The 22,727-nt window shown below is 44.3% G+C and overlaps 1 protein-coding gene across 1 annotated transcript in view; it reads left to right on the forward strand.

Annotated features, from left to right (window-relative positions):
• CACNA2D4 (calcium voltage-gated channel auxiliary subunit alpha2delta 4) overlaps positions 1–22,727 on the forward strand; it is a 172,816-nt gene that overhangs the window by 12,348 nt on the left and 137,741 nt on the right. The window contains exons 4-11 of the mRNA XM_033162586.1: positions 3,994–4,110; positions 5,544–5,603; positions 9,356–9,518; positions 10,346–10,477; positions 12,774–12,834; positions 15,816–15,966; positions 19,249–19,323; positions 20,414–20,503. Coding sequence (XP_033018477.1) covers positions 3,994–4,110; positions 5,544–5,603; positions 9,356–9,518; positions 10,346–10,477; positions 12,774–12,834; positions 15,816–15,966; positions 19,249–19,323; positions 20,414–20,503 — 849 coding nt within the window. The remainder of the gene's footprint in view (positions 1–3,993; positions 4,111–5,543; positions 5,604–9,355; positions 9,519–10,345; positions 10,478–12,773; positions 12,835–15,815; positions 15,967–19,248; positions 19,324–20,413; positions 20,504–22,727) is intronic.

Genomic DNA, 22,727 nt, shown 5'->3' on the forward strand with positions numbered 1-22,727 from the left:
TCCAAGTTAGGACTCCTCTCTTCCACGCCAACAGGTGATTTGTCAAGGCTCCCCTAACACACACTCAGGACAGAGGAAAAACTGCAAAACGTCCCGGCCTTGCTCCGGGGCGGAGAGAGACGCGCGCCCGCGAGAGCGCGGTCTGAGGCTGAGAGCGGAACCAGGAGCGAAGGAGGCAGCGGCAGGGAAACAGGCGCCGCTTCCTTGACCATTTTTAAAAAGAGGGCTTCCCCCCTCGCCCGCCACCCGCCGCCCCTGGCCCAGCCCGCAGCTGCCTACCTCGTCGTCGCCTCGACGCAGCAGCCAGCAGCCTTCCGGGAGGAACCGCGGCCAGCCCTCCCCCGCAGTCCCACGACCCAGCCGAAGAGTCCTGGCCTCCAGTGCCCGTGCGGGGACGCGTCTGAAGGCCCCCTTCCTGCCCCCATCCCGTCCCGCCTCCCAGCTGCCTCTGGATGCCGCGGGGTCCCACATACCCGCCGACCCCGGAGCTCCCCTGTCTGCCCCAAGGCCGCCTCCCACGCTAGGAAGGCTCCCGGAGCTGGGCAGGGTTGGTCCCGCCAGGCAGGCTCGGGGGGCGGCCTCTCCCATGGGCGCCTGCTTCGGAGGCGGAGGCGGGGTCTTCAAAGTTCCCCCTCCCGCTCGCCCAGCTCCATCTCTTCCCGAAGGAGCGTGCGCGCCTCAGGCGCGCTCCCCGCCAGAGCCCTCGGCTGAGCTGCACCACTCCTACTGTGTCCCCACCGCCTCCGAGCCCCGCTGTTCAAGGCCAGGTGATCCTGGGTACGCCCCTGAGCAGCGCCCTCAGCCTCCGGAGGGCGGGCCGCCGGCCAGCTGGAGGGTGGTCGCTGCCAGCTGGAGAAGTGGGCAGGCGTATCCGCCCCGGAGCACCGGAGCCGCGGCAGCCGTGTAAAAGAGCCGCATGCGGCTCCGGAGCCGCAGGTTGCTGACCCCCGGGCTAAGACATTGGACATGTATCCAGCATCAAGCACCCTGCATTCTGCCTGATCGGAACCGAGTGGGGTTGACCCTGTGCTGGGGAGTCGACCCTGACATGGATTAGGTCCCACAACCCCGCACAGATTGCCATTGGGAGAGGTATATTGGCCCATCAGTCCCTGTGAGGACGCCTGGATAGTGTCACCCATCCTGGACCCTTTAACGGGGTACCACCACAACTAAGGATCTGGCCCAATGCCATATTCCCCTAAAATTGTGATGGTTGCTATGAGGTAAGTGAAAACTTGCAAGCTGGCCCGTTTGCTTGCAGAAAATTCCTCCCTGGCCCCAAATACGGCGAACAAGTAAATAATAGCAAGGCCCATACGTGTGGTGTACATGGTTCTCCCACTTCCCATTGTATCTTCACAACAATCCTGTGAGGTAGGTTAGGCTGAGAAACAGTAGGTGCCCCAAGGTCATCCAGCAGGCCTCAGGGCCGAGTTTTTCTTTTGTGTGTGTGTTTGCCTGAACAAAATGTGGCGGGCACTGTTCCATTGTGAGCCTACCACAGAATGTATTATGTATGTAATGAAAGCTTGTAAGATACAAAAGTCTCACTGCTTATTTATCTTCATGCCTGTTGTTCCACCCTGAATCACTCTGGTGTCATTATTGTTAATGAATTCTGGGGTTGCTAATATTTGGGAAAGAAAGAAAGAAAGAAAGAAAGAAAGAAAGAAAGAAAGAAGGAAAGATATTTCTCTGCAGAAGGCACACACAAAAGATTCTCATCCATCTGTGCGTTCCTAGGTGGGATTCCCTTATCTCACAGGGGAGGAGCACAATTAAAACTCTTAGAGTAGCAGAGCTGAGCATATTTGTCAGCAAAATTGTGCTGCTGAATCAAGTGGATTAGGCAGCAGATGATGTGTGATGATGAGTACCGTGAACTTTCCCATTAACCCCTAGGCCTTCTGTCTGTGTTCCATGCACACCTCTCCTTTGCAGTGTTACCAGGCTAACCTTTGTGATCACCCTCTCCTCTTCCCTGCTCCACTAGCATCAGCATGGATGCAGAGGCTGTATTTAATCCTGCAAAGCCCTTGCATTGCTAATCACACCAAGCAAAGCTGGCAGCTTCTATGCATGCCTACTAGGGGCTTGATATGATTCTATTTCTGTCTGGCTGTCTCCTCCCCTTTCCACCCTCAAGGCATTTCTTACTCCACATATGCTCCACAGTTTTCTCTAATGAATGAATGAGACTTTATAATGGCAGGATCTTTGATTGCTCATCTTATTCCTCCAAATTATCCTTACAGGTAATATATATAGAGCCTGCAAAATTCTTAAATATTCTTTAAAATTAAGAAGTGCCTCCAGATGAGAATTTATTTTGAAATTAATGGTGCATGCAAGTTTTTCACTACACCTGTCTGATGACATCACCAAAGTGGCAACACCACATCTTTTTTACATGTAATCTGGCTTTCCCCTTATCATGGAAAATCAGATAAGCAAAAATAACCTGGTGTACATCTGCAGTGACCACTGGTGTGGAAGCCCATTAGACCATTTTGTGGCTGGTTTTTCATGTGTGTGATGACATTGCAGTGGATAGATTCTGTCAGCTAACCATAAGGAACACTTGGATGAAGCTGATTATCTGGACCCACTCCCATCTAGGTTCAGACCTGGTTTGAGACCAAATCACCCTGGCAGTTATTTGGAGAAAGACAGGGGAAATGCAGCCCTATTAATTCTCCTTCGTCTCCCAGTGGTTTTTTGATACCATTGCATTGACTGCAGTATACAGTATGTAGATTTGGAGTTGGAGCCACAGTAATATGGTGGTTCCACTTCTTCCTTCATGGCCTTTTCCAGAGAGTAGCATTGAGAAGCTCTTCCTCAGCACCATAACAGTTTTGCTGGATCATTCCACCCTGTCCTCAGTGCTGTTCAATACATATATGAAACTGTTAGGCATAATCATTAGGAGATTTGGAGTGAAGTACAACCAGTACGCTGATGACACCCAGCATTCCATCTCTATTTCTCTGTGTCATCTGAATTGGGAATGGTTGTGCAGATTCTAGAGCAGTACCTGGAGGCAGTGGTGAGATGATACAGCAAGTGGCTGCATCCTGACAGATACAAACAGAGGCATTGTGGGTAGGCAGTTCCTAGGTCTGGGAATTAGACGAGCTGCCTGTTCTGAGATGTGGTTGTATTCCCTTTGAAGAAGCAGGCATATAGTCTAGGGATGCTCCCGTAACCAACAGTGATCCAGCACGTAGCCTCCATGGTGAGGAGCATCTCTTGCCAGCTTTTGTTGTTGTACTAGCTGTGGTCATCCTTAACAGGAATAGCCTGGCCATGGTGATCCATGTATGGCAATCTTGAGGTTGGGCTGCTGAAGTGTAATCTATGTGAAGTCGTTCTAGTAGCTGGTGCAGAATGCAGCAGCTAGGCTGTTATGTAGGGAGGCTTGCCTGGCACCTTTGTTACATATCTTTAGACTCCAGGCAGAAACATTCATTTTCTGTCAGGCTTTTGGCTAATTAAGCAATCTATGACTTTTAAACTGTGGGGGTGGAGGGGTTATTGTTTTTATTTGTTATTATAGCATGTATTTTTGTGTTTTTATACAGTATTGTAAACGGCCCTGTGATAGTCAGATGCACCCAAGATCTAATTTTTGAAATCTAATTTTTACTTTTGAGCACATAATTTATGTCAGCAAGTAATTGCAATAAACATAAATTATTTGTGGCTTTCAAGTTACTTAGGCCATGCATTTACTTCAATAGGTCTGTTGTGGAGTTAGTTCTCGGGGACTTTGGCAGGGTTTTTTTTTTAGGTCATGTTTGCACCTCAGGTGAATTCTTTTATTTAGTGCATTTTTAATTTAAAAGTCACAAGCTATTTTACTCAATCCAGACTATACTTTTTGGAAATCTCAACCACACACTAGCTGTGGTAACCAAGTTCAGTGATAATCGACCCATCACATTCCTTGAGAAATTGAGTCCTTTGTTTTCATTTTGCTTTTAATAGAAGTATAAAGATGTGGAACCAACTCTGAAGATCAAAGAGGTGGATGGCTTGGAGCTGGTGAAGAAGTTCTCTGAAGAGATGCAAAGCATGTTGGGGAGAAAAGTAGAAGCTGTTGAGGTAAATATTCAAATTCCTCCCTAGGCAAGAGTGAGAAAGGAAAATAAACAAAAGTAATAAAAATAGATCATCCTTCAATCCAAGGGTAGGCAGTACAGTATAGTGTTTGCCAGATTTTGGTAGACTCCAAATCCCATCGTGACTCATGGTCAGCATGACTCATGGTCAGGAATGATGGGAAGTTGTAGTCCAACAACTTCTTGTCTAGCCTGACCTATTCAAATCTTTCGTTTTTAAAGTTTTCTCAGTTAAACTTGTTGCACACCTCAAAGCTGCAGGATGCGGCGAGGAGATAGTGTACATGGTACTTAATAAATAAGCATGTAGGAACAGGTTTCTTTAGTTGCCTTCCAGAAGAAAGATGCTGTAGCAAGCAGAGCATGTGTTTTGCATGTAGAAGGTCCCTGTTTCAATCTGTTTCAGTTGTTGTAACCTGCTCTGGAACTTATGGTGAAGGGTGGGTAAGAAAGTGAATAAATAATAATAATAATAATAATAATAATAATAATAATAATAATTTTTTTAAAAGAAAACATACCGGTAGCTCTCTCATGCTATTTGTAGTTTTGCCCCATAGTTGCCTATATTTATTTATTGAAGCACCCCCATTTTTGTGTGTCTATCTGTGTGTATATTTTCTTTTCAACTGAAAAATGTGGATTACCTATGCAGTTACAAAATAAAAATAAAAATACTGTGCTGGCTTAATTGATGCTGTTGGCAAGGTTTATAAATGGCTATTTGATCCTGCTTTAATAAACCCAGGCAGACTGTTCTTGGTTCATTGGTTTTGTGACCATGGTAACAACCCTCTTGTCTTCATCTTTGTAGACTTAGTAGATGAAGGACTGCATGGTTGTTTTTCCTCTGGGTTCTGTTCCAAAAAGAAATGTGCATTCCCCCCCCCCTCTGTTGCTTCTCTGCTACATCTATTCCCCCCTATAAAGATTGTGCTTAATAGCCTGAAAGGCTGTCCGGGGAACTGTTGGAGCTGGCTAGGAAAGACTGTGAATATAACCAGCTAAATTTAACCTTGTAGCAGGAAAGATGTCCATTGATCTTTAAAACACTCCTGCAGCACTTTCTTTTGGGTTAGGCAAGATATGGAGACCAAGATTAGGGTTACTATGGTTTCTTCCACTCCTGCCCTCTCCATCTGACAGGCACTCTATGTTTTTAGACACCTTATGACAGGCAGAAATTCAACAGGTGATACTTTTCTCACCACTACATCTCCACTTTGGATAAAGCTGAATGTGACATCCAACTGTGAAAGACATAGAAACCTTCCTTTGGGGGGGGGGAAATGCAGTTCTCCTAAACAGGGGCCACTTGGCTTTTCATTATTTAGATTTAGATTTGTTTTCCTCCCTTTGAGTAATACTTTGGAAAAGTCTTGAGCTCCACTTCACATTTTATTATTGATTTTACAGCGTTTGGTTGAGGCAGCAGAAGATGCAGATCTGTATCACGAGTTCAATTCCTCATTGGACGTAAGTAATGCATTTATTGCAAGTGTTTGTTCCAACTTCCTCCACACACAAAAACATAGACCTTGGAACTGCTTTGAACTGTTCCTGACATTTACTTCTGTACGCAGAAAAAATTTCTTCATATGGAGAAACATTCATTCACATGAGCGCCTCAGACAGGGAGAGCTGCACCTATCACATTCCTAGACATGCTGAGAATTGCCTTGCCTCAACATCTGAAGGGCACCACGTTGGCTATCTTAGGAGTGCAGTTTTCTCCACTGGATGCCTGCTCCACTTGTTGTGAGCCTGCTAAAACTCTCTGGACTGAATTTCTAAACATCTTATTAATTTGTGGAAATCACTGGTGAAAGTGTTATGGCATTCAAAATGAGGTCTCAATGATAGTGCAGATGAAAAAAGCATTACCAACCAGCCATATATTGGTGGTTTTCTAGTATTGCCCCTTGTGGGAGAAGGCACTGAGTGAGGCATTTGTAGCATTTCTTCAGAGCCCCAAGCAACCATAGCTTGGGTTCCACTGGATGCCTTGCCACATTTGCCAGAAATCACTAGCTAGCCTTTTCTGCAAAGGCACACAAAAGTGAATGGCATTTCCACACAGTGTGGATTGGTCTTAAATTGTCATGTGGAAGCCATGAATTTGATGGTCCTTCTTCATAAAGATGCAATACTGTGCAAATCTACTTGTCATAGGTCCCATTTACTTTGGTAGGTCTTACTTTGCTGGGCTGGGCAAGGGTGACTTGTAAACATCCATATGCATATAACATTCAGTGCCACCTGCTCCCTTATTTACCTTTTTTCTTTTTCTTTTTTGCCTGCATACAACTTCCACCTGCCGTATGCAGCTAATATCAGGTCCTGAAATATTTTTGCCCTAAGCTCCTGCACCAGATGTATACAAGGCACCACTTCGGTATTAATATTTTAATGAAAATTGACAGGAGATTAGGCCAACTTTCAGTAGTACAGAGAGAAAACAGTTTTGATATCTCCCAGTTTAGCAAGACTCCACATCCTCATTCCTTTACCCAGTCAGCATTTCCCAGTAGAATATGTTAGTTGGCTAATGGACAGATTTTTGATGAGGAAGTGATGAGGAAACATTAAAGGGAAGGGGAACCTTTTCCTCCAGCCAAATAATAATCAATTAGAGAATAATTCTTGTAAAGATTGCCAAACTGCATTAAGTTTCTCCTGATTTATCTCTCCCGTAGAACATGATTCATTGTTTAATGGGCAGATCTAAAAGATATTCAACCCAGTCTTCCAATTATACCGGGTAGGCATAGAATATGATTTCCAGAACTGTAAAATAATGTGCTTTGCTATAAGCAGTGCTGTAAACAATTCAGAGTTCAGCAGAAACCTACTACCTCACAGGAATGCATCTCAAAATAAGGTGATTAAATCAGTGTAGCTTAATTAATTCCACAAATCTTTTCCACAGGAGCTTAAGTAACAGAGCATTTCCAAATCACATAGGCCGAAGTTGCTTGTGAACATTTCTGGCATTTATCATTATTCATATTTTCCCTATATTGAACAGATTTATACGATATCAACCCAAGGTCTCTCTGTACACAGTTGTCAAGACAGCAGATTTATGTTTGTTTATTTATTTATTTTTTAAAAAGAGGGGCATTAAGCAGGCCTTTGAGTTTAGTTGCCTTGATGCAGACCTCACTCCCTAATTCAGCATTTAAGCCAATGCAATACAGTGGTACCTCTGGATGAGAACGGGATCCGTTCTGGAGCCCCGTTCGCATCATGAGCAGAATGCATCATGAAGTGTTGCGTCTGTGCATGTGTGTGACGTCATTTTGCGCGCATGCGTGAACCGCCAAACCCGGAAGTAGCCCATTCCAGTACTTCCGGGTTTGGCGCGTTCGTAACCCGCGCCGAACACAACCTGCAGTGGCCATAACACAAGGTACGACTGTATAAACAGAGGAATCAATTAGCTATCAAAAACTATCAAGGTGTATGTGGACTTGTGCTGGTCCCAAGGCGAGGTCCAAGTCTGGTCCGAAGAGGCGAGATCCAAGTCCGGTCCGAAGTCCAAGGAGTCAACGAGGGGTCAGTCCGATGAAGTTGAGGCAGGGTGCAGGGCAGAAATCCAGGCAGGGTCAGGAACAGGAACGCAAGCAGCAATGTTGCTCCCACAACCTGGGACGGGGTCTGACCACCCTTTTATCTCTGGCGAGGTAATAGCCGGTCCTGATCCCCCGATGACTCACCATCATGTCATGAAGGCGAGCACTCCTCCTGCGAGTACTTAGGTCCCTCCTTCTCTCAACCCTGAGTCTCGGCAGCTTGGGAGACGCTGGAGGGTTACTAGACCCAGAGGCCGCCTCAGTCTCTGATGGCCCAGCTGCTGGCAATGAGGTATCCTCAGCACCTGGAGCCAGGCCAAGCTCAGGCCCCTGACTCGGCTCAGCTGGTGCTCGTTGTAGGGGAACCTGAGCAGACTGAGGCTCTTCAGGAACAGGCCCCAGACTAGGTTCAGCTGGTGCCTGTGGCAGAGGATCCGGTGCAGACTGAGACTCCTCTGGTTCTGAGTCTGAGCCCGAGTCCCAGGCCATTACAGGACTATATGGAGAGTCTAGGCAGGAAGCCAGAGCAGAGGTCACTTTTAAGAGGGCATACAAATGTATACAGTTCATCATTCATCCCAATTATCAATATCCTTGCTACTCAAACTTTGGCATCTAATGATCTCCCAGTATGCCACCTTGCATCTGCAAGCAGCCAGTTAGCAAAACTGCCAATTACTTAGACATTGTGTGTTGCCGAGGCAGTCTAGAGGATTGAAATTCAGCTGTATGTTTGACAAATTCATCAGTATTAAACCCAGCAGAATATAAAGTGAGACTGAGAATGTAGGTCAGTGGAAAATCCAGTGCCTGCATGGAATGTGCAGCACAGGCAGGAGATGTGTAGCTTATTCCTTTATCGTAAGTTCAAAGGAGGGGTAGGGTTTCTGTACCTTTAATGGTTTATATAGAAGGAGTTTATATTCAGCAGTCTAGCTTATCTCATCCTTGAATGACAACAAAGCATACCAGCAAAAAATCCCAGAAGCGTACTTTTGAATCCATATGCAATATCCAGTCACTTCTGGGGAAAGACTGCTGAATGTTGTATATGGGTCTTTTGTTTAATATCAGTGAAACATTTTTTCTTTAACAGTAGAAAGTTGCTCACATGGTCTTAGACCGGGGGTGGGGGGCAGGACTTTTTGTCAACCCGAGGGCCACATTCCCTCTCTGGCCTAGTCTCTGGAGGCCACATGCCAATGATGGGTGTGGCCACTCTAGATAAATGACACATATGCATATACAGCATACACTGCACTCACATTCTGCATATACATACATACATACATACATACATACATACATACAGCATACTGAATATGACATGCACACTAACATAACCAGAAGCAAAATCCAGAAGCTTAATTGGAATTAGGAATCTAGAATCTTGGGATTTGGTTGGTTGGAATCCTTGAATCGGCTCAGGACTGTTGCAAGTTTGCCTCAGGTGAACAGGTGTTTTGCGCATTTTTATTTTTTGCTTTTGTACCAGAAGATTGTGGATTAGTGTGATTTTGTGATGTAAAGCCTTGTGTAGGGGTTTATTAAGGTATAAATGAATGTGTGTCTGGGGTGACTGAGGTCATCCCAACGTGAAATTTAGGTGCTGAAATCTCATATACTGTCTCTCTATTTTTTCTTCATCCCCAGATTAATTATTACAATGCCGTTCTCATTAACGAAAAGGATGATAAAGACAATTATGTGGAGCTTGGTGATGAATTCATTCTGGAACCAAATGAGCATTTCAATAACCTGCTGGTGAACACAACATTAAGTGACATACAGCTTCCAACTAATGTTTACAACAAAGGTACAGTGTTTCTGTGTTTATCCTACTGGTAAGGCAGCAATAGAGTCAGAGATGAAGTATCAAAATGGAGCTGGCAACTCTAGGAAGAGAGGAAAAGATTGAACATAGACTTGCATGTTATGTAAGTTTTGTGGGAGGAAAATATGAATCCTTGTGACCCATGTATGTGGGTGAGTAATAAAATAACCGGCTGGGTGCCTGGATTCAAAAACGGAAGGAAAGAAGGCGGGCAGGAGGGCAGACGTTCAACAGGCTCTTCCCATTCCCTGAGCAAAAATTGCTTGAAAGGGTGATTTGGATTATGTAAATGATACAGGAAGGGAATCCTTAAGCATCCCCAATCACTGTGTTGTTTTACTGTTCACATTATTCACCATGAACACACATATACCTTAACTTGGCAAAAAGAAAAAAGATAAAAAGATAAAATTGAGTAAGAATGGGCAGATCAATTATAGTTCTCCCAGAGTAACCTGCAGTTTGTCCCTAGTTAGCTGGGTTTCATCAGTACGATCTCTTTGGTTATATTTCGTCCGGAAGTTGGGCAAGGAAAGACCTACAGCTAAGCCAGAGGAAAACAAGTGCCACTCATTGAATATATTGGAACAGTTAGTTTAATGTTAGTTGTACTTAGAATAAGGCATCTTGATACATTGATATTTGTTAGGCTTCTAGTCCTCCTGAAAGAAGAGGGGAGCTTGGCTAGATATTGTTGGTGGAGGATGCTGGTGCATCTGTATCCTCTATAGGTTTGTTTGTTTTTATTCCTTCTCATTATTTCTTTCCCTTTTTTGCTATTGTTCCCTTATTCCCTCTTTTTGTCACAGACCCTGATATTTTGAATGGAGTTTATATGTCTGAAGCACTGAATGCTGTTTTCGTGGACAATTTTGAAAGAGATCCAACTCTCACTTGGCAATACTTTGGCAGCTCTACAGGATTCTTCAGACTCTATCCAGGTAAAAGTCTTCATGCCTATCTGGCCATTTCTTAGAAAGGTTTCAGGCTTAACTGCACATGGATTGAATGAAGCTTTACCTCCATAAAAATAAAAGATGTGAGCTCACAGCCCCAGATTTGGATTGCAACCACAATAAGGAACAAAGGCTAAAGCCTTCCTACCCTCCACACCAGGTTCTAATCTTGCTGTAGGGCTATGTACTTGCAATAGGAATGTGGAGGGTGTTCAATTCAGTTTGCATTTAAAGATGAACCTGCCTAGTTCACATTTTCCAAAACAATACATGAACCCTTCCATTACACCCAAGTAATATGTACAAAAATGTATGTACAGTGGTACCTCGGGTTACAGACACTTCAGGTTACAGACTCCGCTAACCCAGAAATAGTGCCTCGGGTTAATAACTTTGCTTCAGGATGAGAACAGAAATCGCACGGCGGCAGCGGGAGGCCCCATTACCTTAAGTGGTACCTCAGGTTAAGAACAGTTTCAGGTTAAGAACAGACCTCCAGAACGAATTAAGTTCTTAACCCGAGGTACCACTGTATTAGGGGAAAGTATGCATTAAAATGCATGTATAAGGGAAAATAACATATTTTAAAATGTTATATTTTGGGAAATCACTCTATAAAATTGTGTGTATTAGGCAAAATTGCAGAGAAATATGTGTATATTAGGAGAAAATTACACTAAAATGCTAATGGATTCATAATGACTCATAAACATATGGAAATGTGAAGTACTAAGCGTAAGATTGGGAAAATGAGAAACTGGGAGAAACAAAAACTGAAACATTTGCCCATACCTAGCATGCAATTTCTGAAAGAAAATGTGTGCCCTCAAGGAGCAGACCATAACATGTAGTTTGGCCCTTAATTATGCAAAGACAAGGAGTACACTAAACCAAAATCAGTTCAGAGATGCTACAATACACCATCTTGTGGAAATGTTCAGGGAGGCAGGGGAGGATATATTGTTTCATAATATCCTTCCCAACTTGCATTAGCAAGTCCCTTTACTTGGCAGAGTGCACCCCCCCCCCTTTTTAATACAAAGTGGTTTGCTTGTTGCAAGCTCGTTTTAGCTTCTAAATATAGGATTCCTGGTAAGATCCCTTCTTGTCCGTCTTAAAAAGAATAGACACAACAGTCTTATTAAAGTCAATATAAAAGTAGTTTACTCACAATCATTCAGTTCACAGTTGGATCCCTGAAGGCAGACTTAAGTTACAAAACTATATACAGTGGTACCTTGGTTTACAACCATAATCCATTCTGGAGGTCCATTTGTAAACCAAAACAGGTTGTAACCCAAGGTGTGCTTTCGCCAATGGGGCCTTCTGCTAACACATGGAAAAGCAAAAATGGAGAAGAGCCAAAGGAAGGAGCTGTGCTCCCTTGCCCAGATTAGGCCTTATACACACATATGGCCTCAAGTCACATGCAGAGGAAATTTGTCACAGCTCAGGAGGAAACAGGAAGTTAGACTCCTGGCTGGTACAAAGCACCCACTAGCATGTCCACTCTAGGAATGTTGCACTTGACTGCTATGTGTCTCACATTCCACATAGCCAATATTAAGCGTCCTTAGGGTGTGATCCCCTATGCTTATTGGCTTGGAAGTTGGTCCCACCAAACTTGGAAAACACTCATAGAATGCGGATCCTACATCTAAATAAGGGGTTCCCGAACTGTGTTCTTTGGACCACTGGTGATGTGCAAGTTTTGTTTAGGTGGTCTGAAAAATCCAATTAAAAATCATACAGCATCTAGCACAGCCTATTACAACTGCTACAACAGGCACAAAAGCCATCAACTGGTCTACCAACACCACCCACAATATTCATGTGGTCCATGGGAGAAAACTATAAACTAGTCAAAATAAATGGGACAAAGTAAATTGTCTTGTTTGTGCCCATTCCCTGCAGTTCAAGCAGGGTGAGTACAAAGTAATAATGATGAATTTAATTAAATTAGGAGCCTGCCCATGACTGATGACCCTCTGTCTCATACATTTGTGTCAATGAGGCTTATTCCAAAGTAAATATGCACAAGATTGCAGCCTCAGAGTATTGGTTTACTTTATAGTTATGATCTCTGCACAACTGATAGAGAGCTCAAGGTTTTCAGATTGTGTTTTGCTTCACTGTGTAGAGAAATCCCAGAATAAGCAACTGTTATAATATTGTAATGCTGGGAAAGGGCCTAGTTAAGGTTCTGATGCTTAAATAATAGGGTTGCTTGTATTCCTGTGTGTGCCAGATCCACAGCAAAATGGTTTTGATGTCTCTACAGGAATAAAATGGACACCAGATGAAAATGGGGTCCTCTCCTTTGACTGCCGAAATCGAGGCTGGTGAGAGATTTTGAAAAGATTTCATATTCCTGTGTTTGATTTGGAGGGATCCAAAAATTATTCTTCCTTCCAACTTTTGCTTCCCTCTGAGATTTGTTCTAGATACTATCAGTGGAACTTTCTCTATTCAGTTTTAACTTCTCCTTCATGTCTCTGTCTCCAAAGGGAATGCTAAAATTGCTCCCTAACAGTCAATGCAAGTGTTTATGTGTACACATATGAAGATTCGCCTCTCCCTATATCATCTACCTGTGACTATTCCCTCTATTACACTATTGACTGGGGTACTTTATGTGGTGATTGCATAGAACAGGCATCCCCAAACTCGGCCCTCCAGATGTTTTGGGACTACAATTCCCATCATCCCTAGCTAACAGGACCAGTGGTCAGGGATGATGGGAGTTGTAGTCCCAAAACATCTGGAGGGCCAAGTTTGGGGATGCCTGACATAGAGTGAGGCTTTTTAGTAGTGGTACCCTCCCTGTGGAACACCCTCTTTTTAGAAGTGTGGTTGGCACAGTGTTAGAAACTGAGATATGAAAGCTTGGAGCTAAATAGCACCTTAAGCCTAGGTTATGGATGCAACAATGGAATGTCTAGGCAAGCTTTTTAATAACAAGAATACAAAGCTGAATGAATGAACTGCAGCTAAAATAGTATGTTTTAATGTTTTAATACTGATGTTTTAATGTATTTTTAATCTTTTGTTGGAAGCCACCCAGAGTGGCTGGGGAAACTCAGCTAGATGGGTGGGGTAGAAATAACAACAACAACAACAACAACAACAACAACAACAACAACAACAATTGTGAAAAATAGGATAGCTGCTTATTTCCTTGACATCTGATGGGAGGGCGTTACACAGGGTGGGTGCCACTACCGAAAAGGCCCTCTGTCTGGTTCCCTGTAACCTCACTTCTCGCAGTGAGGAAACTGCCAGAAGGCCCTTGGTGCTGGATCTCAGTGTCTGGGCTGAACGATGTGGGTGGAGACGCTCCTTCAGGTATACAGGACTGAGGCCGTTTAGGGCTTTAAAGGTCAGCACCAACACAATGAATTGTGCTTGGAAATGTACTGGGAGCCAATGCAGATTTCTCAGGACCGGTGTTATGTGGTCCCAGTGGCCACTCCCAGTCACCAGTTGCAACGAACCTCCCTTTCACACTCCCCTCCCCTGTTACTAAGTTTATTTATTTATTTATTTATTTATTTTGCTCAGGTGTTCCGGGTCAGACTAATTATCCCCCCCACCTGTCCCTCGGAAGTCCGTCAATGAAGTAAACTCCCTGGTAGATTCAAAACGGGAGTATCTTAGTAACCGGAGTGTATTTGTCCAGCTGCCGCGGCCGTTTATAATCCTTGCTCTGGGCTTCAGGGGTTAAACACCTTATTGCCTACAGCCCCAGGGTCTCTCTCTCTAGATCCCTCACTGTAGCAGTCTGCTAAACCCTTTTAGCAACTCAGAGGCATGTTTCAGCCTGCTAGCCCCTCCTGAGTGAAACCCCATAGACACAAACTAACACCCCGCAGGATAGTTTGGACTCTTCCCTGGGTTCACCTCTTCATGAGCAGTTTATAACCCACTGGACCCACAAATTGACGACTGACTTATAGCAACAAAACTAGGCTTTATTTTCTTTTTAGAGCATAAGGTTTCAGAGAATTCAAAGATTAAACGTAGTTTCATAACAGCATAAAAAGGTTTTCTATTCAGTATAACATACTAAACCTTCAACCTAGCCTAACCTATCCACCACTATCCTGGTCTCTAACCCTCTCTCCCTCAGTCACCACTCACTCCCTCTTTCTCCCCCCTGACCAACTGCCGCTCCCTCCTTTTAAAGGGTGAAAAGTCCCGCCTCCAGCGAGCGAACTGCCACTCAAACAGGCGGAACCTTAACTCTTCACACGCTGGGGTTTCTGACCATACCCTCCCTCAAGGGCAGATCCGTTACACCAGTCTAGCTGCCGCATTCTGGATTAATTGCAGTTTCCGGGTCACCTTCAAAGGTAGCCCCATGTAGAGCGCGTTGCAGTAGTCCAAGCAGGAGATAACTAGAGCATGCACCACTCTGGTGAGACAGTACGCGGGCAGGTAAGGTCTCAGCCTGCGTACCAGATGGAGCTGGTAGACAGCCGCCCTGGACACATTATTATTATTATTATAGTCCAAAATATCCAGAGAGTGCCAGGTTGGGGAATGCGAGGTTAAGCAGATGCTACTGGAAAGCTCACGAGCAGAGCTTGAAAGCAATAGCTGTTGCTTCCTAGTAACTGGCATACTGTCTGTGTAATGAGTGGCTGCTGATAGACCTACCCTGCATAAATTTGCCTAATGCTCCTTTAAAAACAGCTGAACTGGTGGCTGTCACCCCTTCTTGTTGCAGCGATGTCCATAAATTAAAGGTGTGGGTTGTGAAGAAATACGTTCTTTCATTTATTCTGAATTTAGCACAAGTTCTTATGAGGGAGGGAGGAAAAGTTATGTCTGTCACTTCCTCTGCACCTTGCATAATCCTATCCTTCTTGGTCATTTCTCTAAATTAAGAAGCCCCAAATACTTTAATCTGTTCTTTTAAAATTGTTGTTGGGTTTGTTAGAATCTGTGCACCACCTTTCTTAAGGCAGGGTGTTATTACTGTTGTTGTTTAGTTGTTGTTACTTGCCCTTCAGCAGGTCCCAGGACGACTACAACAATTGAAAAATTCAGTATTAAAAACAAATTACAGTGACAGAAATACGATGGGTCCTGAAGACACACGCTGCGGGTGTCAAAGGGCCATGTAATCGGAGGATGCATCTTTAGATCGCCACGCTAAATAGGAAAGGAATCAATACACTCTTCTGATTCTACTATACCTTCAGATCACTTCTTCCGGCTTGGATGATGTGTTCTCTGATATGGTCCGGGAACCTACCACTAGTGCCACTCTTGCACACTTACTTGATATTTACTGCTTCCCTTTCTTGTTCCTGTCAAGGTACATCCAGGCTGCTACATCACCCAAAGATATTGTCATTGTGGTGGACATCAGTGGGAGCATGAAGGGTCTGCTCCTGTCTATTGCCAAACACACCATTGTCACAATTTTGGACACGCTGGGAGAGAATGACTTTGTTAATATTATTGCCGTGAGTACAGACTCCTTCCTCATTTGTAAACACCCTCTCCCTCGGAGACAGTGGAACTAGATTTTAGTTTGAGAAAGAGCTCTGGGTTGGCATTGGATGAACAGATCAATCTATTTCTGGCCCGTGTCCTTTTTGCCTGTGTTTGCTGCTGTTTGCCTGCATTTGCCTGTTCCATCCTGCTTCTGCACTAATCTCCAGATTTTTAAGATGCACAAAACTTCACGTTTAAATCCTTATTTCTACATGTATTTTCTCTCAAAATATATATTTATAAATCTCTTTTTTCTTGAAACTGGCATTTCTAAATGCTTTTTTTTAAAAACCAATATCTATTTCAGACCGTTCAGAAATGGTAAAAACCACTTGATAATTAAGACCTCAATTCTGCCCCCTACTTACCTGGCAGTAAGTATAATTGAATTCAGGAGGACTTGCTTCTGAGTGAACATGGTTAGGGTTGCACATTATCCCAGGAGGTGTGGATCAGGTTAGTTCCTATTGGAATTCACAAAGATCAAAACATCTAGCTCCCAGCCATTTCAATTTGTGTTCCCAACCGCCATTCACTGATTGGTTAGAAGAGGCTAGAGAAATTGCCCCATGACCTTTCTCTCTGTTAGATATGAAGCATGAGCTGCTCAGTCCAACCTGTGGACCACTCCTGTCTGTGGTATGCTCTAGGGAAGGCCATACCTGGATACTTTCACTTTCTTACAAAGATATAATCACATGAAATTTTAAGACTGCCCTCATGCTTCATGAAAGAGGCTTTCTTGATTGTTTTACTTGCTCCCCCCCCCTTTTTTTTGCAAAGAATGCTATGCCCAGATATGTCCCTAGTCTCAACAATTTTTTTTTCAAGTCTTGCATTTGTAGCAGACAGAAATTGTTTAGAAGTATTTACTTAAAGTCATCTTTAGTCTCAGTACCAGAAACTGAAGACAGCTGTTAAAAATAGTCCTTGCTGCGATCAGATTAAGACTTTGAACCGGTTCAGGCAGAGTATTTATTCTCAAGAGCAGTTTTCATAGGATTAAAAGACAACAGAACAATCACATTCTCTACTGTCCAAAAATAACTGACTAAATGGCTAACTGGTCATTGGGTGAGCTCATGGCTGGAGAGAGAAAGACAGACCTGGAATGGGAGAGGAAAGGATACCCACAATTGTGTCTGAAGGCCAGCCACACTCACCAGTTCATCTCTCGGCTCCCCCCTACCATGCCACTAAGTAGTTTCTGGCCTCTCATCTAATTTAGCCTGTAACTAAACCACCCACTGACAGTGCATCAGTCTTATTTAGATTGAGCTTTCATTTCTTGGCTCTCATCCAGTCCATTAGCAACATGTATACATCCCCCCCCTTAATTCGTACCCTTTTGCAAGCAAATTGCTCTAATATAATGCATCTCCTATGTTATTTTTCCACAAATGTACAGTATGCATACTTTCTCCTCACATGAATGTTTTGTCCCCATTATTTGGTTTGAAACCTGCATCACAAAATTTGGAGAAGTGTGAATTTGGAAGGATAACTGTTTCAGTTCACGTAATATTTCAGAAAGTGCAGACTAGGCAGCTTTGTATTAAAATGTGAACCAAAGTTAATTTCTCCCTATCCCCAACCAGGGATGACTGTCCCTCCTTTTAGCTGCAGCAGTAAAAGGAGTCCCTTCTGAACAACACAACCTAGGGTTACTGCAGGACAACTGAGGTATCTAGGGTGTCAAAGGCTGCAACCATAATCCCGATTTGCAGACTTTGCCAGGGAGTTAACACTGCCACTTGATCAGGTGCTCTGGCAAAACGCACCCACTCTGTGTACAGGAAAAAGCGAAGTGCCATGTCTTTAGAACGTAGCTGAAAGCCTGTGGGTTTTTATACCAGCTGGAGCATGTATTTAAACCCTTTGATGGTCACGGCTGATGCAATTCTTTGCCTCCTTTTACAGTATTTTATTCTTTTTTGCTGAGGAAAAAACACAAAAGAGGCTACAAATCTCTGTCCTTAAGTAAGCCACTTTGCAGAAATATCCTTATTTGTTACATAAGTAGCTTGCTTTGAGACAAAGCTGTCTGCAGCAAATCGTCCCTGTGTCCACCCTGGGAAACTGACATGCCCTCTCTGCAGTTTAGGCTTGTGGGTGGTTATTACAATATTGTGTTTGCCTTGGTCATAATATCTAATTTTCATTGTAAGGTGTTATTAATGAAGGATGAGGTATGTAAATTTTAGTAATGAATACTACCTAGAGCACATATGCTCTCTTTATCATCTGTATCTATATATCTCTATATCAGGCATAGGCAAACTTGGCCCTCCAGATGTTTTGGGACTACAACTCCCATCATCCCTAGCTAACAGGACCAGTGGTCAGGGATGATGGGAATTGTAGTCTCTGGAGGACCGAGTTTGCCTATGCCTACTCTATATCTATCTACGTTCTATGTTGCTTTTCATAGGAAACAAAATCCCAGTGGGCCATAGTAAATTGCACATGGAGTGGCAATTCAAGTCTCTCATTTGGCACTTTAAGGACTTAACACATGTTATTATGGCAGAAGCTTTTGTGATGAACTGAGTTCAAGTGCCATAATGGCTTGTGCCACAATTAAATGCCTTGGCCTTTAAAGCCAGTGTGGGAGTTGCTGTCTAGTAAGCAGTGAACAAAGGGAGACACTGAAGAAAATCAAGGAAGAGGCAAGGAAATTTTGCCTGAATAATTCTGGCACCATATGGGCAGCATCTTATTTTTATAGTCTCCAGAGGGATAGTCATAGTACTCTGATGTTGCAGCAAAACCAGCAGAGTTTTGTGTCACCTTAAAGCCGGGGTGCAGAACCTTTGGCTCTTCAGATGTTGCTGAACTACAACTCCCATCAGGCCTAGCAAGCGTTGCCTGCCAAAGCTTTGCTGGACTTGGCTCAGTCTTGTGAGGGTGGGGGATGGAGTAAGAGCAAACCAAGAACTTAAAAAGTTCAGGTAAAGATCTTACTTGTGAAACGCAACAGGATATTGACAACCAAGGCTATTCATTTCTTAAATTACACATATTGCTGGCATTTTAGTGAGGGAATGTCTAGTGTGAATTCATGCCTTGATTTGTTCCAAAGAGCATGGAGAGGTATTTTGTGGAATCTTGCATTTTAAAATGTATGCTTTCAAAAGCCTTGATGGCTGTTCTTTATACATAACAATACCTCCTGAAACCTTTGTAACTCTCTAAGGAAGATTCCCTTTCTTCTAGTCACTCTACTTCCCCCCCCCCTTTTGCCTTTACAGTACAATGATTATGTTCATTATGTTGAATCCTGTTTCAAGGGAATCCTGGTTCAAGCAGACAGAGATAACAGAGAGGTAAGTACTGGACTGCTAGGGACATATTTAGGCACATTATTGAGTGTGAACTGGTGAGTGTTCATGTGTGTGTGTGTGTGTGTGTGTGTGTGTGTGTGTGTGTTGTATAATAAATTTAATTTTTCTACTTTATAAACCACTTAGAGACTGTTTTAAATATTAAGCGGTATATAAATTTAATAATAATAAATAATGATTGTACATTGTTCTTTCTCAGATGGCGAAATCCAGATGTTTTGAACTGCAATAGCCTTAGGCGTGGAAAAGCAATTCAATTCAGTACACATTTAAAGCTGAATTTATCAAATTTGCAGTGTCTGAAACAATACGAGAATTGAAACATAGCTATCCTTCATAATTTGCACTGAATTTTGCTATGCAGTTCTCAAACCAAACAATGTTTACAAAAATGCATATGTGAGAGGAATATGTTGCTAAAAATGAACATATTGGTGAAAATAACACACACATATATACCATATACAGTGGTGCCCCGCTAGACGAATGCCTCGCTAGACGAAAAACTCGCTAGACGAAAGGCATTCGCTAGCGGAAGGCTGCCCCGCAAGACAAATTTGTCAATGGGGCTGCCTCGCAAGACGGAAAATTTTTTTTTTCGTCTAGCGAAAACCGCTATTTGCATTGGTGCTTAGCTAGACGAAAAAATCGCTAGACGAAAATACTCGCAGAACGAATTATTTTCGTCTAGCGAGGCACCACTGTATGTGTTAGGATTATATCTTTTGCAAAAATGTATGCATTAGTTGAAACTGCACACTAAAATGTGTCTATTAGGAGAAATTAACACTAAAAAGTTGAAGAATTTTCATAAGAATTTTGAATTATGGAATTCACAAATTGCTGCAGAAACACAGAGAACTGTATTTAAGATTGGAAAAATGAGAAACCGTGAGAACCAAATTAGGCAGATTTTTCCACCCCAAGACTACAGTTCCTATCAGCCCCATCTAGTATGGCCCATGATCGGGGTGGTTGGGAGTTGTAGTCCAACAATATTTGGGAGGCACCATGTTGAAGAAGACTAAACTGTCTAATGCTATGAGAATACCTTCCTTGCTTCTTTGCTTAGCACTTCAAGCAGCTGGTGGATGAGTTGCAAGCAAAAGGAGTTGGGACAGTGAATAAAGCCCTGACAGAATCCTTCAGAATCCTGAGGGAGGTAAGAAATGTTGTGGGGTTAAAGGTCTCCCCCACCCTCTCTTTCCATGCTGCCTTCATTCCGTGTCCTGCAGCATTGTGGCAATTACGGCAATGCACTGGAGGAGAAGGAAGTTCTCCAGATAACGGTGACAAAAACCCTCAGTGACAGCACCAAAAGCTGCTGATGGGCATGTTGGCTAAAATTACAGCAAGAGAATATGATGTCAACATATTCGGACAGTGTTATTTTAGGAAAGTAGGCACACGCACCCACATTTATTAAGTGTTGAACGCTAGACTGCAATGAAATTGTGATGATGTTGTTATGACAAAGAAGGATAGTAGAATTGTAGAGCTGGAAGGGACCCTGAGGGGTCAGCAAACTTTTTCAGCAGGGGGCCAGTCCTCTGCCCTTCAGACCTTCTGGGGGGCCGGACTATATGTCGTCATGATTATGACCCACATTTTTGGCAAAAACCCTTATTGGGACCAACCCCAATGTTGTCCAAATGTGATTTTTTGGGAGGGGGTGTGTGTTCCCTCATACACCCACGCTGCTTCCTTTGTGTTTTACGTGTTGACAGTTATTATTTCTCTAGTAAGGCGGAGTGGGGGCTGGGGGGCTGAGGTAAGCGCGCCATTCCTGTCAGACAGCAGACAGGGGCAGAGCAAGGAGGTGCATTGGAGGGGGTGACACTTGGCACACCCCCATGACGCCCAAGCCAAGCCAAGTGCTGCCGCCCAGTAAAAAGCACACACTGATGGCTTGCTCGCAAACCTGCTCAGCGCGCGCTTTGCTGTTTCCGGCTGGGGTGGAAGCGAGGGGTGGGCCAGGGAGGGGCATCAGCCGCTGGTGCCCCTCCCTGGCCTGCCCCTCGCCTCTGCCCACAGCCCACAGCCGGAAGCAGCAAAGTGCGTGCTGAGCAGGTTTGTGAGCAAGTTGCGGAGCGAGGCTTCCTCGCTCCGCGGCTAGCTCACGGTTTGCCAGCGCTGCCGCTCCGTAGCGCACATGCGTAGCACCGCTACATAGCGATGCATGCATCGTCCGTAGCAACACATGCGTCATACGTAGCGACGCTGTGCATGCGCACTACTGGGCGACACCCTGCCCCCGGGTGCCCCCAGGTTTGCCACTCCGGGTGGCCAAGCAGCTTCCTTCACCGCTGCCTGGAGAGTGTGTGTAGATGCATGGGTGAAGGGAAAAGCCATTGTCCACGCTAAGTCAGGCCGGCGCCGCTCAAGCAAAAATGTTATTTTCCCCACGTGAGGGAAGATGAGGTGGAGGCGGCTATTTACCTTTCCATGGCTCACATCATGTAGCTAAGAAGCAGCCTCCCCAACAGAGTGCAGAACTGTTTTGGAGTGCAGCCACCCAGTTACTCCCCACTTCCTCTGGCGGGGAGCACCATCACCACAGAGCGGGTGTCGCTCCTGAGGCGCCTCTGAGCCTCTGCCACCGCAACTGCCCTTCCTGAGGTCAGTCGCCGGCAGCTCCATGGTGGAAATTCGAACTGTGGCTCCTTTTCCTTCTTCCTCACCCCCCCCCCCGGAAGAAAAGATTGCTGCATGTGTGTGACGGGCGGAGAAGGGGCTTGTCTCGAGCAGCCACCCGCCTCACTTTTGACCCCCAAGCCTGGCTGAGTCACAAAAACCATCGCGCATGCATTATGCCGGCTGCCTGGATTCCCGGACCGTCCGCGGGCCGGATCTAGAAAGCAGTTGGGCCTGATCCGGCCCATGGGCCTTAGTTTGCCAACCCATGTTCTAGTCCAACCCACTGCAATGCAGGAATCTCAGCTGAAGCATCCATGACAGATGGCCATCCAACCTCTACATAAAACACCTCCAGCAAAGGGGAGTCCACACCTTCTGAGGAAGTCTGTTCCACTGTTGGATTATAGCTGTTGTTTGTAGTATCAGAAAGTAAACCGTGAGGTTGTTAGCTCCCACGAGAACAGGTGGCCCCAATCTGTTTCCTCAGCGATGATGTCTTTGAGTTAGGTGTTGCATTTAATCAGAACTTTGTCCTTCATATTACAGCACCATGCCAATTATTCAATGGTTTGAGAGTACAGAATGACTGATTGAGTCTGCTTTTCAAATGACAGAAGAGGTGGAAAGGGTTAGACTGGAGACATTTAAAGGAACGAGAATGAGATGCAATTGCTCTGCTTTGCACCAGAATAATAGGATTCATCCACACCATCGTATGTGTAACCCTACCAAGTGGTGCTTCAGCTAGA

Source organism: Lacerta agilis, chromosome 10 (assembly GCF_009819535.1).
Source record: "Lacerta agilis isolate rLacAgi1 chromosome 10, rLacAgi1.pri, whole genome shotgun sequence".
NCBI lineage: Eukaryota > Metazoa > Chordata > Lepidosauria > Squamata > Lacertidae > Lacerta > Lacerta agilis.